Source organism: Haliotis cracherodii, unplaced genomic scaffold, assembly GCF_022045235.1.
Source record: "Haliotis cracherodii isolate W230 unplaced genomic scaffold, xgHalCrac1.p SCAF_6, whole genome shotgun sequence".
NCBI lineage: Eukaryota > Metazoa > Mollusca > Gastropoda > Lepetellida > Haliotidae > Haliotis > Haliotis cracherodii.
The window spans coordinates 23085801-23105317 of NW_027266319.1; the positions used below are offsets into that span (position 1 = coordinate 23085801).

The 19517-nt window shown below is 38.4% G+C and overlaps 1 protein-coding gene across 1 annotated transcript in view; it reads left to right on the plus strand.

The window, feature by feature from the left end:
* Positions 1-1412: 1412 nt before the first annotated feature.
* Positions 1413-19517, plus strand: part of LOC139445905 (hepatocyte growth factor receptor-like) — a 53216-nt gene continuing 35111 nt past the window's right edge. Inside the window, exons 1-4 of the mRNA XM_071227162.1 lie at positions 1413-1501; positions 14591-15878; positions 16910-17098; positions 18046-18186. Coding sequence (XP_071083263.1) covers positions 14802-15878; positions 16910-17098; positions 18046-18186 — 1407 coding nt within the window. The 5' untranslated portion in view covers positions 1413-1501; positions 14591-14801. The remainder of the gene's footprint in view (positions 1502-14590; positions 15879-16909; positions 17099-18045; positions 18187-19517) is intronic.

The window sequence follows — 19517 nt, forward strand, 5'->3', positions numbered from 1 at the left end:
ATTCTACCACGGATCTTCACGAGTCCACTGCATTGTAACCTCGTCATATGACGTCTTAGTATGCCTCAAAGTGAGATTGGCCAATCAGAGAGCATCTGGACTTTAAAAGTCCAGTTTCCACCCTTGCTAGAATTACTGGGCTCGATCGTTGCGCCACCAGTGGCTATTACCAATTATGTCCCCTCTAAGCCTCTCCTATGGACCAATGAGATTCTACCTCTCGTATCACTTGCGTTTGTTTCACCTTGATTAAAAACATGAAGATTTGGAAAATAGCTGCTGACGACGAGTTAGCGGTGCACATGTTTTGCAAATCCTGCAATCGACCGATATCTGCACGACAGTTAACGAACCCGATTTTGATTTCGGTGCGCGATTTTGATTGGACTATGCATAGACTCGTTAGTCCAGCCAAAATGTAATTCCATAATACCAGCCTAGTTCGGCAAGGGTGGAAACTGGACTTTTATAGTCAGTTAACTCAATTGCCTCGGGAAGATGATCAGAGAGCAGAACTACTAACCCCATATGAGACCGTTCACCGTCAGTAAAAATCCAAGATTGTTACTGACCTAACATGAGACCGTATACCGTCAGTAACAGCCATTTTGGATTTTCCAACACCCACCTCACATATTTTACATGCAAATTCTGCGCGACATCATCAATGGAATGTACTTAGGATTTGAGAAAAATAGCCATAAATGCACATGTAAGTGATTTGTCCCTAGTTGTTTACGCTTTCATGCCTCTTCAAAGGTATGAATTTGGGACTTAATAAGTGCGTCTAGGGCTATAGAATGCAGAGTGGCACCCTTTTTGTTTTAATTTGGACATTAAGATTAAACCATTTAGATTTCAAACAATACTTACTTCAGAAAAGGTTAAATATTCCTAATACAGAAGAGAAAAAATCCTCACCCGAACCTTCAAGACAGTGCTTAGTATCAAGTGAGTGAGTGAGTATGGTTTTACGCTACTTTTAGCAATATTCCAGAAACATCAGGGCGGGGACACCAGAACAGCATCAATATGCGACGCATGAACACATTGAAGTCTGCTTCATTTGACGCGGCAATAAAATGACATTAGTGGTGTGATTTAAGTGAAGCAATATTACAAGAGAAATATTTCACTCTTTTTACCCTCATGGGTAATATATGTCAATTCAAAGACGTATGCAGATTAAATTACGTCTTTGGTCAAATAAAGAACACCCTTATGGTGAAAATGTCCCATTTGCACATCCACGGGTCAGGAGGGTATATGTTAAAACTTCAGTGCATTCAAGAGAGAGATGGGGAGAGAGATCCCCTTTGCCAAGACGTTTGTCGCTTACGATCCGTTTTCGTATAACACCCAGTCCACAATTCACTGTTTACACCATGAAGTGAGTAACGTTTCCGGGATTTCCGACGCGACCGGTCCCGTACTGATAATATATTATATGTCGTCTACACGAAGTTCATGATTCCCAATGAAAAGTCTTGTGTTTAAGAAGGTAACACTTAGATGAAAGGTTATTATGAACAGTTATTGTGTGACATTGGTTTATTTTGTTTGTTATCCCTGTTGATGCATGACAACCTCGATCGATAAGCAACAGGTGCCCCCTCATCCCGAGGTCAGCTTCTGAATTTCGATTCAACGTTGTCAGCGATCTGATTTTGTGACGATGGATGGTCAGACAAGGACTTCTTTTGTTGGAATGTAGATGATTGACAATGTTCTGAAAGGGATTTAGCGAGTTATTTGAGGATTAACTATGATGGTTTGCAGAAATCCAATACACATCTGATGGTACAGCATTCAGCTGGTACTATACGATATAATGACGAATAATTACTATGGCCCCAGAAATGTTGTCAAAATATTTCGCCAAAGGACGTTTATTTCTGTTCACACCCGTGGCTTCAATATGGCTTTTGAAGTAATTTTCAGATATAGCCTTTGGTCTGAAAGCTGTAAAGAACTAGCTTAGTTTCTTATTTTGATTTCAAACTTGTCATTGTAAACAAATTGTTCTTTGACCATTGTACTGTTAGAGTGAAACAGTAATTTGATGCAGTTCACTTTTTGTGACTAATGGTGGGCATATGCTCTCCTCATCTGGTATGCTAGGAAGTTAAACAGCTGCAAAATCATATTGATATATGTGCATGGTCAACAAAGTCTTTTTTCTCTGCTTTACCTATATAGAAGGTCTTGATGAGGGGTATTAGAAGTCAGTAAAATGTTGGGCCCTTAGCCTGTACTGGTCACTGACCAGTTACGGCCATTGTTTTCATGTTATTTCTGACACATTCCATGTTCAAAGTTGAATGTACCAATAACTTTTTGTGAAACTATGAGCAAATGTGCTTATTTCTGTCTGTGGAATAAGATTCAGTTGATTTCTGTTATAATGCTATGATAGGCGATCAAAACAGTGGAAATTGAACTTTTCCGTCAACTTCCTGTACCAGTTATTGTCATCGTGTTATCAGCATGTGCCACATGATCACACGCACCGCTTAAGTTATACAAATTACATTTTTTAATATCTCAAGTATCACACTCATTTTTTTATTCATCAAAATGAATAAGAAGTGCTATTATCAATTTGTCATCTGCAAACTGATAAAAACCAATGTTCCCCAAATTTGATCTTCTTATGCTTATCCTACTATGGATTTTGCGATATATACAGGTTATGCGCTTTTGGAAATATAGCTGAAATAGGTTTCAGAATTGTATTTTGGGGTGGAAATAACAGACAGATAAAAACCAATGACACAACTGAAAGTGAATCATCGTGTTGTTTGATTTATATTGTCGCCTTAGCTGGTCTTGTGACCCCGCCCGCATGTCTTTTCTAAAGTTGTATTTGAACAAGGTGTTTATAGTGTTTTTTAAAAACATTTCTTCACAAGGGTCTGTTTTGGTCATTATTTTCAGATAAATATTTCTTTCTTCTAATGAAGACGACCACATTTTGCACCATTCTTTTCAATTCGGTTTAAAAAGAAAACACCTGCGAATAACAATATGTCTGAAATAATTTGTAAGCAAAAGTAGGACTTAAAGAATGCACTGCTTAACTTTAGAAAGAACTATGTTCAAATCAAACAACAACTCATACAAATGTTGCACAGTGAGATCATTCAACTGATATAGTTTAACATATTATTCCATACAGTGGCGTGTGATAACAATGCTATATCAAGGCTAGTGAAATCAGTTTAACACTATGCCTGTTGCTGAAATATTCGCAACGCAATCTTCTGAACATAAAAAAAATTAAAAAGTCAAACCAAATCTTGAAGAAAGTTTACAATTTGAAGAAAACATACCACTTTATAGATAACAACTTCCGGTTTATTGCATATGCACCACCTGGGGGCACGGGTGGCACAATCCTCTAACGCGTCGCGATTCACTGTGCAGAGTTGCGTCCCTTGGGCACTCAAGAAACCTATGATTGTGGGTTTGAATCCCGGTTCGCCCAGATAATGTTTCTAGGTTTGTCAGCACCATACCTGTGCTCGTGGGTTTCACCGAGTGGTAAACATCTGAGACCTGCATCACTTTGAGCTTTCCTCCCACATTAAGCTGACAAGCAGCGATATAACTGGAATACTGTTAAAAGTGGAGTTATACCCAACTCACTCACTCTATTAGATGCCATATTTCATACCTTGTATTCAAAGGGAAACCACTGTATGAATTAACTGCCCTTGACAAGAAAAGGTCACGGTCATAATGTAGATCAACTTGCAAAACCTTTTGTATTGGGTAATTGTTAAGCTATTATCTATTATCGAATTGTTATTCATGTTATTAGGCGTAAGTCATAATTGGTAAATACAGTGTTTGTGGCGTGTCTTCTAGGACATGTTTGTGTGTTGAGAGTGTAACTGGAAACCACTTGGTTTTGTATTCAGAAATAATACAGAAGACACATACTGCCAAATCATTTTCTTCAACATGCTGTCTGTTGTCAGCCATCTTACCTGTTTTATAAACCTACTGGCTGTTTGTGTAACACGATATGGAGTTTTTGAAATTGTGGTAACACCTCGTAGAAGGTATTACAATGATTGTAACACCTCGCAGGAGGTATTACAACGATTGTAACACCTCGCAGGAGGGCTTACAATCATTGTAAACCCTTGATAGAACAAAAACTACGAACAGCTTACGAGACGCATGTGCAGATTTTGTGCCATTGCGAGACGCACGTGCAGATTTCGCACCGTTGCGAAACCCACGTTCTGAGGTCACCGGTTTCATTGAACCGAGTTCCCGACTGCAGGCGATATTTCATCTCTAATACAGGTTATACAATTGAGAGTTTTTATTACAGTTATTTAATTAAAAACGTTGTCTATGCGATGAGTCGGTTTATAAGTTGGTCAAACCATTTCTCCTCGGGATTACCAGCGATTGTAAATCCTGACATTCAGTGACATACCTAAGCCCCTGAGGTATGTCACCGAATGTCAGGGTTTACAATCGTTGGTGATCCCGAGGAGAAATGGTTTCTCCTATACGTAAGCTCCTAAGACAAGTCTGATCCAATTTTCAATTTTGTTGTATAAATTAAGATAACTTAGTGTTGTGACAGCTTCGAGAATAGACTTAATTGAGGTCTTTTTCGCTATGGGGCGGTTGGGTAGACTAGTGGTCGTGGGTACAATGTGTGAAGCCCATTGCCAGTGTCCTACGCCGTGATATTGCTGGAATATTGCTGGAATATTACTAAAAGTGGTGTAAAACTGTACTCACTCACTTACTTTTTCGCGATGATAATCTTAGTATGAAGACACCTTCATGAGCACATAGAATAGGTCCAGTTCACATGATTTAGTCATCTTTTACACCTGGGCCTAGATTTTCGAAACGATCTTAGCCCTAAGATTATCGTAAAGTTATCGTAAGGAAATCGTAGGCTATCGTAGCATATTTTCAAAACTATCGTAGCCCTAAGATACCTTAAGATTGTCGTAGATCTAAGATAGCCCCATACCTGTCGTAAGTTTATTTTATCTTCATCCAAGATGGCGGCATACTTTTCCATAGATATTATGCCAAACAATTAGTCTGCTTTACGTTCAAACATGGACATTTCATTTTGTAATACTGAGTGATTCAAATTGACACTTCGAAAGCATCGAGGATTTCACGTCAAAAATGTTCTTAATCGCGACAGCGATCCACATAACTGTGGAGTCGATAGCTTACAATATATTTCTATCCGAGTCCATGCTGAAGAAGTGTGAAACAACATACCTTTTCGATAATTTGGGAAGGATAAAAACGGAAGGTGTCGGCAGGCTACAGTGACCTCATTGATAACTCAGGGGGAGCTAATCTTAGTTCAAACTCTAGTTGAGAGTGGTTTCCCTTTGTATTCGCCCGGACACCTTGCTCAATGTTACAGTTTTCATGAAGCGCAGAGTTCCGCTGTTATATTTTCTGGATCGCCTTTGTGTCAATGCTTTAGTCTTTATTTTCACATTTAAAAAAATTATTTCAATCTACATATGGAAAAAAAACCAAAGGTTTCACATAAGGTTTTACATTTAAAATCGTGTTCGGCGGGTGGTTTTAATAATTGAATTGTAACTATACAGTGTAGTATTTATTGACTTAACAAGGAAATACATGTGATCAAATATTTGTTTTCAATATCCTTTTTTCTTTCTTGCAAAAGTAATTGTAATTTGTTTCGTTTTAAATTCAATACCTATGTTATCTATATCATCTTGAAAGACAAATATCTGAAAATAAAATGATTAAAAACTGTCTGTTGAACAATTGCATTCTTTAAAAACATTGATTAACGGCATATAGATGTATTCAATTAAATATAACAATTTACTGAAATTTTGACAGTAAAAGTTCAGCACAGATTTTCGTATCGACAAATCAAATAAAAAATGTGTTCCCATGCTCGTTCTGGTTCTCGTCAAAATGTAGCATGGTTTGCAAATTCCAATATATGTTCGCAGAAAAAAGTTCATTGAATGAAATTTACTGATCAATATAAAATACACATTTTCAACACAATAATCTTTGCATTCAATAAACCGTTTTTAAAATATTTTGGTGTTTTTAATATTTAAGTCTACATCTTCCCGCTTTATGTATAAAAAATATATAGATATACTTGAGACCATTCAAACAATAAAATGGACAACGGACAAATACTAGTAAATGATCCTCAGCAATGCTGTCAGACAAGCCAAACATTGAACTACGTTCTGGAATAGATTTGACACATTACAAAGTATTTCGCTCCTTAGTCAGATTTCAATGAAATCAGACAAATCAGTTTATTAGCTCTACTTAATTTAAAAGGATAGAAAATGACTATATTATATGTATGTTTACGTTAACTTGTGGCGTGTTCCATGAGACAACATAACTTGACAATTCCGAAATTATCTCTCTTTGGGAACGAAAATTAGTGTCACTTTTAAATTTTGAAAAGAATTATGGATCTAGATAGATAAAAAATAATTTCATCATCTAAATACTTAAAGCTTGATATTGTATTTTAGTCCTTGGTTAATTCGTGAAATATATTGGATACATAAATAACAAAACAAACTTAACAAGCTTAGATTGTCATAAAATCTTGCTTGTGGGTGCGCTGCTTCCTTTAACAATTTTTGTTTTGAGTGTTTCCACGTGTAATGTTGGTGTTTACACTAATATAAACTTGACTTTTGACATAAACACAAACATATACAGTATACATCACTTAACATCCGACTTGAACACGCATGTTAAATGCTGAACGCATATGCTGTTCGATCAAAGGTCTCGTCATTGTAATTTAGAATAACGTCCCTTACTTTCGTCCTTGACTTTGCACGCGATGTGTTTATATCATAAAGTTCTGCGCGGTCACGAGAGGACCATTTGAAGGGAAAATAGTGAAGTATCTTTTGGCACATTATTTCCATTCTAATAGCTAAAGTGTGGTAACACTATACTTATTGATTATAACATTTTTTGGCTTTGAAAAATGCTATTGCATGGCACACGAATGATTTTTGTGTTCGGTTATAGTCATGGCATCTTTTATCATAGGAACAACATGTCTACATGTAGGACATATGTAGGATTGTACAGAATTTCACTCAAATATGTGCATGTTAAACAATGTGATCATGAATTCTGTGTCACTTATCTATGTTGTTGTTATTGTCAGCAGCTGGGAAATCCCTGTGACGTCATTGGGAAATACCCCGCTTTTCTATCTCCAACACAAATGAGTTCTCTGTCAGAGTTACGATTGGTATCGTAGCTCTGAGCGATCTGCGACAGGTTTACGATAGTTTTGAAAATCTAACTTATCCTAGCCTTGAGATATCTTATCTTTAAACGTAAGTTGTTAAGATTTATCTTAGCTAAGATCGTTTCGAAAATCTAGGCCCTGGACATGTAGAGAGCTGAGAGCCTTTCTACCCTGCATCCCAATGGAAGTGACTGCAGTATGTACCAGACAGTGGTTTTGTCTAGAATTCCAAACTAAGTGCCCTTGACTGGCAAATTGGGTAAAAATTGTCTTTCTCTTTATTCATGTAGAATATCGTGTACAAACTGAGATTGGACGAAACTGATTTACATTGCCAGTCCTGTGGGACACCGAAAAGTGGGCTCTTTGAATCATTATGTATTTGCCCAAAATGGTAGGAGATTAAACCATAAGTGGTGTAGCTCCGAGTGGTTTATTCTCGATGCAGTGTTTTGTTGTACGATATACAACAACCACAAGTCGTTTATTTCTTATATGAGATATCAACATTATGTGCAGCCTCTTTAAGGATGTTAATAGAATGTACACACTTTGAAAATATTTACTCTTACTTAAATAATGATGACTTCCTGAATACAATCTGACCTCGGCAAAGTCGGACAAGTCCATTTTATGAAATGGGGGTTACATTTGGTATTTCCCATATATTCTCCCAATTTTCACGTTGATTATGTGTAATAGAATGCAGAGTGGAATCCCACCCAGTACCACTTGCCATATCTCTCACACGTTCGGATACGATCATTGTGTTCTTCTGCATTGCCCAAATAAATCTAGGGGAAAAACTAACTTCCCTCTAAAGAAATCAGCTTGTCAAATCCTTTTTAATCGTTATCCTCACTGTACATCTGGCTTCATTACCTGCTGTTTGTTATTTTTACTGTACATCTGGCTCCAGCCAATCATCTCTGTGATATATCATGATATAACATTTATATCTTTTGTCTGGGAGATGGGATCTTGACACCTTAGGCTCGCATTTATCTAAAAGCTTCAAATCTATTAAACTATGTAGACATAACTCTTGTCTTATTAAATAGTATGTCTAGGAGATGCGCCCCCATTACCTTAGGTTAGCATCTATCTAAAAAGCTATAACTGAAACTACTGATATTTTATATATGCATTTTACCTGATGATAAGTATTACTTGCTAAACTATAATTATATGAAATGATGTATAAATATTACACCATCATAACTCATAAAAGCACTTGATGTGGATCTAATTATTATAGGAAAACTTAGTATAAATCTTATATCATGATAGATACCTGTTATCTATTACTGTTGTTGACAATGTTAATCCGTCGCTTATCAATACATATCATGCATATATACCTCTCATCACTTGGTTGTTGTCACTCCAACTTGATAAGGGTGTAAGAATCTACTCAAAACATATCTATATGCAATAAACCAGAAGTTGTTATTCAGAAAGGTGTACTTTTTCTTCGTAATAATTAATTTAAAAAAATAGGTAGTCCAAAGTAAATCCATGTTTTTTTGCCCTGTTATCAGTGAAATACAAGTTACCTCTTCAAAAACATAACATTAGTTACCTTTAGTTGAAACAAAACACTTTGATTTGGGAAATCTTTGTTCTGGTTTGGTAATTTGTCCTTATATTTGCTGCAGGCTTAGGGCCAAATACTGTGCTCTGATTATAGCTAGATAACCATGACAACTCCCTGTCGTGTTATGTAATTATATATACCACTGTCAGTCATCATGATACTAAAGTAAGTGAGTGACAGTCCAGAATATTACTGGCAACATGCCAGATTGGTGCATCATGTGACATTTCCTGTAATAATGTATTTATGTTTGCGATAGCTCGTTCCGTGTAATTTACACTAATTATCCACACAACATATCATCTCATTGCCCAGCTGATAAGAGCATTGTTCTCTTTGTGTAAGCTGGTAGTTTAGAGGTACATGCATTAGCCATTTTATGTTTGTAAAGTTTGATTTTTGTTCGTAGATAAATATTTTGGCCAATATGAATATCATTAATCAAATGGTTAAGAAAAACTAGTGTTCATGTGTGCACATGAGCATGATGAGAAGTCTCATTATGGCATGACCTGATATTGTTTGATCTAAAAAATAGGTTGTGATCACACATGTGGTGGAACATTTGTCACAATAACGAAAGGCAGACCCTGAATAGTCCACCGTGCTTATTCTATGGGGTTCCAGTTAAGGAATTCAGTGTGGGGGGTTACCATGTAGGATGCAACACAATAGTGAAACATGCACTGTGAAAAATGAGTATTTTAATGCATTTAAATGAGTATTTGTATTTTATTCTTGTAAATGAGTCTGTGTTGATATATCAGTCTGAAAAACGTTTTTCTATCATGTCTATTTGTAACAGTTTCTGAAAGGTTTATGGCTAATTGAATAGAAAGTGCATGCATATAGTATGATGTATTTGGTCCAGTACAGCCTTCCTGCTTATCAGTAAAATTAGGCTTCAACTGGTAATTGATGCAACTACCAGTCCCTGTGGACCGACAAAAGTACAAATAAAATATAAAACATTGGTGATATTCATATAAGTACATTTTTCGATCAAAGTCAGTTTGTTTGTTACCATCAGGGTTTCCCCTTGTGTCTATTTCTAGGTTAAATATCCATTTGTAGTGACTTCGTCTCGAAATATTAAGAAAAACAGAAGAGAAAATTGTGACTGAAGTTTGTGTAAATGACGTATAGATCTAACTAAGTTACTTCAGAGATGACATCCTTGCACTGAACATGATGTTGAAAGAATTAAAACCAAATAATTTTCATGCGTTTTTTTATTTGTTGAAAGTTGGGTCTGGCAAAAATTGGGGTACTGGTAAATTTAAGAGTTGCCAGTCCACAAGGACTGGCAGTTTCAAAAGCCAGCGGGAACACTGTAGTACATAAAGTTATCAATATTTTCTTAGTTCAGTTTAATTTTTTTCCAGACTCTGAAATATATGGCATTTGTCAGAGAGTTTACCACAGTAATGAGAGGGAATCAGTGAGGCTGCCAACCCCCTTTTGGTAAGCTGAATTGAAGGGTATTGTTTGATGGTATTCGCTACTCAGCAGTGCTATGTCATATTAGGGCACAACCCTGAATCTTCATTTTTTAACATTAGTGTTTTGAGATGGCCCCTGTGGCTTTCATGCGATATTGCAAATGAAGGATTCGGTGTCACAGACTCTGTGTTGCTGGATTGAGCCTGTACACAATGGCCTAGTGTGCAGTCTGTATAACCTATCCTTGTTGCAAGGGCTGCTACATCATACGGATTGTTATCCAAGTCCCCAGTTGTATGACTCATGTATTGTTGAACTCCCCCAATACTGTAGCGTCCCAAATGATTAACTTCCTGAATGTAAAAAGCTGCAGCTATCAGGTTATGATTTGTTTATATTCACTGTGGGTACTTGAGTTTTCAGTAGACTTTGTTTGAATAAATACTATGATATGGGTTAGGTGAAGAAGCAATTAGATCTCACCATGCATACTAAATTTCTTGTGAAGAAAATGAAATTGGTATTATCATGATTATGATCCATAGTCATGTAAAAAAAAATGTTGTCAGTGTTATCATGTTGATAACAAGCGGTGATTTTTTTTCACATTCTTCTTTTCTGTTCCATGTCATTGTTAATTTTGAGAAGATCCAGGTTAGAATTGGTCCTAAGCAATACCCATGCTTGTTAGAGGCGACGAACAGGGTTGAATGGTCAGGCTCGCTGACTCAGTTGATGCGTGTCATCATATCCAAGTTCCATGGATCAATATTCATGATGTCAATCACTGGATTGTCTGGTCCAGACGTGATTATTTACTGACTGCTGTGATATAGCTGAAATATTTCTGATTGTGGAGTAAACAACAAACAAACGAGGTCAGTATGTATCCCCAACATTTTGATTTAATTGGAATATGGAAGTAAGTAAAGAAACATAATATTTGTAATAGCAATATTACAGCTATATGACGGCGATCTGTAATTAATCGAGTCTGGATCAGACAATCCAGTGATTGACAACATGAGCATTGATCCACGCAATTGGGATACGATGACATGCATCAACCATTTCCGTTAGTGGCCTCTTACGACAAGCATAGTCACCTTTTACGGCAAGCATGGGTTGCTGAAGACCTATTCTACCCTGAAATCTTCACAGGTCCGGCATCAACCAAGTCAGTGAGCCTGACCACCAGATCCTGTTAGTCGCCTCTTACGACAAGCATAGTTGCCTTTTACGGCAAGCATGGGTTGCTGAAGACCTATTCTACTCCAGATCTTCACGAGTCAGAAACATGATGATGATGATGATGATAATAAACATGATGAACTTGTTTATTTAATGTTAACAAAATCAGTGATGTGACTCAAACAGCTTTTGAATGATTTATGTATGCCCTCACTGCTAATTGATTCTGCTGATAACAATGATCTTCACGGCTGGTTGAGTTATCTCCCTTCCACCATGACAACCTAAGGCCCCTCACAGCCATAGCACATTCATGAAAGCTCTCTATACTTTCGCTGCCACCAGTCAAAGCTCCCTGCTGTGATACATGGCTACAACCATGCTTGGAGTTGAGCTCGCAGCTGATTAACCATGCTGACCGTTATGTTTACAAACAAGTGATGACAGTCGTGATGCCAAATACTCTTACCCCAGCCAAAATATTTTGATTGTCAATTTGAATTTCTATTTCATTTAATATTTGAATTTTAACTATGATGCAGTTGGTATAGTAAGAATGTAAGGGGGATGTAGGGTGATTTTCCGTTTGTCTGCAATCTCTAACCAATCTGATCAAATAAACCAAAAGTTAAATGCTAAGGGGAAATCTGCATGATCTGGTCAGTCGTAAACTTTTTAAAAATTCGCTATGTTGGCATTCTCAAAGGTTACATGTTACGACATTTAGGGTGAGAGGCAACCTTCAAGATTCTTGAAATGGCCGCTTCCACACTGACAGCAGTGATGTTAACGAGAGTGTAACGAAGGTGTCACACGCTGGGAAGGAGCTTGATGACATCCTGTATGTCGAACATGGTAGACAGCATGGTAAAGTCTTTGGATTGTGTGGAATTATGATACCCCTTCAGGGTGAACTGTCATGGTAACCATGGTAACCAATTCATGACAACCATTTTCCAGGGGCATTTTCTGAGATACTCATCAACCTGCCTTGATTTTACTGATATACTGTTCAAATAGCATTAAACTTGACTCAGTAATTTGTAGCCAGGTTTGCCCTGATTATGATCTTTGAGCCACCAGAACCTGAGCACCGTCCTCATGTGCTACTTCCAGCTGGCATCCTACAGTAAGCAGCCTGGGTGATGTGATTGAAATATTGCTCAGACTGTATTAACTTTGAGTGAGTTCGTGAGAACGGTTTTACACCGCTTTTAGCAATATTCCAGCAATATCACAGTGGGGGACACCAGCAATGGGCTTCACACATTGTACCCATGTCGGGAGTCGAACTCAGGTCTTCGGCGTGACGGGAGAATGTTTTAACCACTAGGTTACTTGACCGCCCCGTATCCACTTTAAGAAGAAAACAATAGTCTGATCATCGATACATGTAATATATGGAATAATTGAAGCTGATTTGCTCAATCTTGTCAACAGCTCTGAAATAGCTATATGTCCAAAACTGTCAGGACGATGTGGTCCAGTGGATAGAGCAGCTGCCATAAGGGAAGATGGACTGTGGGTCAATTCCCGGCCCTGTCATTCCAAAAGCCTCTGTGGACTTGTGGTAGAGCGTCCGCCCGGAGAGCGGAACGTCCGGGGTTCGATCCCCGGCCGCGTCATACCAAAAGACGTTATAAGATGGTACTTGTTGTTACCCCATCTGGCGCTCGGCATTAAGGGGCTAAAGCAAGGACTGGTCGGCTCAGAGTCAGTATAATGTGTCTGAGTGGGGTATTCATGTTAAACTGCGGCATGCTATCTCAGTGAGCTAGCACTATAAATCGGCATCAGTCAGAACAAGTACAAGCAGCCACACACACGTGCATGCACGTCGCTATATAAGTGCAATAATCATGGACGCGACGTTAAACCCAATTTCACCTCACCAAAAGACATTCAAAGATGTTGTTTTGTTGTTACCCTGCTTGATGCTTGGCATTAAGGGGTGAAACAAGAACTGATTTGCTGGGGAGTAATATACTGTGTCTGAGGGGGGCGGTCAGGTACCCTAGTGGTTAAAGCGTTGGCTCGTCACGCCGAAGACCCGGGTTCGATTCCCGACATGGGTACAATGTGTGAAACCCATTTATGGTGTCCCCCGCCGTGATATTGCTGGAATATTGCTAAAAGCGGCGTAAAACCATACTCACTCACTCTGGTGTCCCCCGCCGTGAATTTGCTGGAATATTGCTAAAAGCGGCGTAAAACCATACTCACTCACTCACTCACTCACTGTGTCTGAGGAGGGTGTCCATGTCCAACTGCTGCATGATATCTCAGTTGGCTAGCACTATCAAACAGGCATCAGTCCGAACTATTACAAGCAGATGTGCGTGCGTGCATACACAAATGCATGCATGGCGCTATGTGTAGCTATATATAACTGACAGCCTGCATATATTGCAGACTCGGGATGCAGTAAACCTGACACAGTGATCTAGTGTTTGTGTTGGTTTTTGTGACCTGTTATTATTTCAACTTTTTCACACTGACACTCATGTGAGATGATTTAGCAGAAAGATCTATGTTTGTGATGATACTGCGTCAAATCAGGTGTCTTTGTCAGGGGCAGGTTTTTTGTTATGGTAGGTGGGGGGGGAGGGTGGCGCTTAGAAACTAGGTATATCATATTTTGCTGGTCCCCCACCCCCCCACCCCCCAAATCAGGTGTCTTTGTCAGGGGCAGGTTTTTTGTTATGGTAGGTGGGGGGGAGGGTGGCGCTTAGAAACTAGGTATATCATATTTTGCTGGTCCCCCACCCCCTCCACCCCCCTCCACCCCCCTCCACACACCACCCACCTCCACCCAAATACTTGAGACCGTTTGGGATGACAGCCTCCTCTAAATAAAGTACAAATTTATAATTTAATCATGTTAAACATGTTAAATGATTTAATTTTATTAATTATTTTTTTATGTTCTGTTTATGCTCATTCATTTTAATGTAAACATGGTCAAAGAAAGTAAATCATTATTATGCATGTTGAAGCAGTGAAGATAGTATTTAAATATTAATATGTTACGATATTAGGTTCTCTAATTTTACAATTTACTTTATTTTTAGATACTTCCCAGGATTCATCAGTTTAAGGGAAGATGGAGAAGACCAACAAATAAGGATAGTGTACTGGAAAGAGTGACTATGTGATCCTGGAGAAATCTCTGTACTAACACTGCACTTATGTAATCGTTTCAGTATTTTTTTTCATAATCTCTTCCATATTCCTTGCTCAAAGTTTTGGATATTTGCAACTCGAGACTGCTAGATTGTCATCATGTTTCTGAAATGTGTAACAGCTGCTCTATTCTTGCCTTTTGTCATAGCTTTCTATAAAGTCCAGCAGATCGGAAATGATGATACAACTTTACAACAAGTTACGATAAATGCAGACACGAGACAGTTGTTTGTTGGAGGTAAAAATGTCCTTTATCATTTTGATGCTAATTTAACCAAAATTTCTGAGACAACGACTGGTCCAGTGGAGGATAATTCCCTCTGTCCTCCTGTTGACCTTCCGTGTGAAAAGTCAAGGTCACTGACAGATAACTTGATGAGTGTGCTGGAGGTTGACCCAAGCAAGAAGAAATTGTTGGTGTGTGGGTCGGTGTCACAAGGTCTATGCAGCATGCACAGTCTGTCTAACGTTGCTAACTTCAAACAGATGAATAAGTCTTACGTTGAAAATTTTGTAGGCAGCAGAAAATCTGTTTTCGCTTTCTTTGACAAAACAGTGAAAGGATTTTTGTACGTGGGTCAAGAGTATGATCAGCGTGATTTAAAGTTCTCACCCGCTGTTGTGTCTACAAGATTTGTGGAACAGTATCGAGATACGTTTCAAATTAAATATTTGAAATATGATACAAACTTACGTCTGTTTTCTGCTGTGGATATTTACAGTGCTATTAAACCATCCTATCACATGGAATTTCTTTACGGCTTCGAGCACAACAACTTCACATATTTCGTCACTGTTCAACAGAAGACAATCAACACACGTAATACAGTTGTTACAAAACTTTTGCGGATTTGTCAAAGTGACCAGTTTTACTACTCCTACATGGAAATGGAGCTGGAATGTTCTCGACAAGACACCAAGTACAACAGAGCTACGGCTGCTCATTTCACTGAGAGTAGCGGCGCTGACACCAGTGTCCTGTATGTAGCAGCAGGCATCACCGAGCCGGCCTCAATTAATCTGGATGAAAAACGGGGATTTGCCATCTGTAGATACACCATTGACTATATTAATAGTGACTTCCGTGATGCTCAGGATGAATGCTATACCTTTGGAGAGGGAACACGACCTGATTGGGTGCATAACACAACCAGTCAGAGATGCTACATAAAGAAGGTATTTGTTGCTATAGTCATGATGGTTACAGTGAGTTTTACAATATTCTTCATGTTTGTTTGTTTGTTTGTTGTTTGTTTAACGCTGCACTCAACAGTATTCCAGCTATATGATGGCGGTCTGTAAATAATCGAGTCTGGACCAGACAATGCAGTGATGGACATCATGAGGACCAATTACATGCATCAACGAAGTCAGCGAGCCTGGCCACCCGATCCCGTTAGTCACCTTTACGACCAGCATAGTCGCCTTTTACGACATGCATGGGTTGCTTAAGACCTATCTTCTCGGGTTCTTAAACTTTGAAATCAAATGAATATGCACATGGGGTTTGGGAAAGAAGTGTTTTTTTCAGAATATATCCAAAACCTGAATAACGATTTTGTTGCCATAGTGATTGTGATTTGAAACCTGAGATAGATCTTTGTAACATAAGTAAAGGTATTTGTTTAATGTAAAGGAAATGAAGCACTAAGTGATATGCCAAGGATCATATAAATCTGGCATAAATCTTGTATGTTGGCTGCAATCACACTATAACTAAAATTTCAGATTTTCAACAGAAGTCCTCTTCACTGTCAACTACACATGATAAGTTGTTCCTCAACAGCCTTGTCTGCAAGGTGAAAAAACCCGTCACTTCTTTCTATTCCATCAAACTACAAGAGACAGCCATACCCGTGCTCGTGGGTTTCACCGAAGTGGTAAACCTCTGAGACCTGCATCACTTCGGGCTTTCCTCCCACATTAAGCTGACACGCCGCGATATAACTGGAATACTGTTTAAAGCGGCGTTAAACCCAACTCACACACACACAAGAGACAGATGATTGGGGAAGTGGGAGCAAGTATATCTGATGTAACAGAGGTAGTATTTTCAGAAATAGCTGGAATATTGCTGCGGTCGGCGTGAAACAAACAAACAAACATCAAAGTTAAAGATAAAAACCTATAGTCATGTGCCCAAATATGTAAAAGACAGTAGTGTATGTTCTGAACATTGTGCAGTTGTTTTACTTCCTCGTTTGCAGCCTCTGCCTGAGGACTTGTGTGGCTCAAGCGCCAACCCAGGCATCCAAGCTGAGTACCCCATTGAGGGGGAGCTATTTTTCCCTGAGTCAGGGTCCTTCTTTAACAAATCCATCACCGCCATTGTTGGAAGTCAGGAGAATGACCAAAAGTATGTCATCATCGGCACCAAGGATGGCTCTTTGCATAAGGTTTGTCTTGTGTTGTTTCTAAGTCGTAATGACCTGCACTATTTTTCTCACACATTGAGCTAACATGCTGTAATATACCGTATTCGATGTAATAAAGCTCAGGGCGCTCTCAAAATTAGAAATAGGGGGCTCTTGTTAGAGTTGAAAGATCGGGAATCTCTAGGTTTATGTACCAGAAATGATACAAAAGAAAAGTCTGTGCGTGTTATACACGACAGATATATTTTTCCAGAATTTAATTGCCCATAATTAAGGGTGCATATAACACACGAGTGCGTATTATACACAATAAATAAGTCTTGTGTACATTGATCAATCAGAAGAGGTGCTAATATTGAGATTGTTCACAAGCCAATATATTAGCAAATAACCCTGTGGGTTTAGTAGAGCAGGGCACTTATTACCTCGAAAATACGGTAACTGAATACTGTTAAAAATGACGTTAAACCCAACTGACACACACATACACGTGCACGCACACGCACACGCACACACACACACGTACACACACTTATGTACACATATATAGAGGATATTATATGAGTCATCATGTCATACTTTGTGTATGACACAAGTGTCTAAATTCCGGTTTTTCCGTCGCTCAAGAAATATGGGAATTTAGGCACGAGTGTCATAAACATGAACATAAGTATGAACACAAATATAATGTTCTATTTATTACTGAACATACAGAGACAAATCTTAGGTATTACCTATAAGGACAGCAAGTCGCAACAGCAACGGAACCACAATTTGTTGCATGACATCAACAATCTGCAGCTATGATGTCATTTCTAGTGTGACATCATTCCGCACTCATGTCATAATAAGATTTGAATGATGTCAACAATGCCTGCCCTCCTGGGTAATAAACAGAGGGAGGGAGGGAGGGAGGGAGGGAGGGAGGGAGGTATGCTATCATGTTGTCAATGTAATTTCTTTAACAGGTGATGCTAATTATGAAGAATGAAATTGTGACTGGAGCTCGGAAGTACATGACTTTTGCTCTATCTGACGCTAAACCAATCGAGAGAGACATGGTACTTGTTGAAGAGACACGGTCACTGTATTACCTCACTGGAAACAAGGTACAGTAGTCTCAGCATATTGACAGCACTGTACACAGCAAGTGAGAGTAAAGAAATAGAACAATTGTCACAAGTAACAAAATATCACATCAACAATGCCGTCTTTATTCGTCAACAATGTTATTTGCATTAACATCAACATTGTTGTACTATCATCAACAATAGTAGGCAGCAATACATCATTATTATCCCCTGCCTTAAAGTGGGGCGGGGGATATAGGAACTGAGTTCGTCCATCTGTCCTTCCGCACATCCTTCCATCCTTCCATCTGTCTGTCCACTTCTCAAAGGGGACAAATTTTTTCAAAAACTTTTTAAGTCGGAGAAATGAAATTTTACATGCTGATCTTACTAGTCAAGGTCATGAATTCAAATGAGTTTAAAACTTGGTGTCGTAAATTCATTTTTGAAGCCTTACGGCCGGGCCATTGCTGCTTAATTTTCAACTCAGTGCACACAGCATGAAATAGGGACAAGTTTTCACACAAGCTACTGAAGTTACTTGAATGGAAGTTTCCTTGCTTATCTAAGTGATACTTGTCAAGAAAACAAGTAATTCTGAAGTAGTTCGAAAATTGGTACTTTCAGTTATCGTTTTACATGTTTTACATGTTTTACTGAGTTAATGACCTTGTTCCCTGCTTTACAACTCAGTGCATACTGCATGAAATAGGACAAATTTCACAGAAGCTAGTGAAGTAAATTCAATGAAAGTTTTGCATGCAAATTGCTCCTGTAAATTATTAATATAGAGTTACGGCCCTTGATCCATGTTATTTTGCATAGTGCATAGTGTGTGCGACAAGTTTCTTCAGAAACTACTGAAGTTCCATGATTGTAATTTGCATGGTTATCTAAGAGATACTTGTCAAGGCTGAGTTCGAAAAGTTGTGGCGTAAATTATTTTTTTCAGATTTGTGGCCCTAGATCCATGTTGTTTTAATTAGTGCATCGTGTCTGCAATTGGGACAAGCAGAAACTACTGAAGTTAGCTTATCTGAGAGATGCTTATGAAGACTGAGTTATTTTTTCTGGAGAAGGGGCCTTTTGTGTGTATCATTTTCAAATTTAATCATTCTTCTGATAACATAAAGCGACTCTAGTGCCTATATCTTCTTAAGGCTTCTTAGGACTCTGTTTTATAGGATATATTCACAACTATATGAACAAACAAAATCTCATGTGCCCCATGGTGGGGGATAGTGATAATGCTGTTTCCTTGATTTAGATATGGACTTTTTCCTTCTTTTCTTTATGGAGAATAAATATTAATAAGTGGCCAGTTGTCTGAGGCTCCACTTTACAAAGTTGCAACAGTAAGGACTCACGGG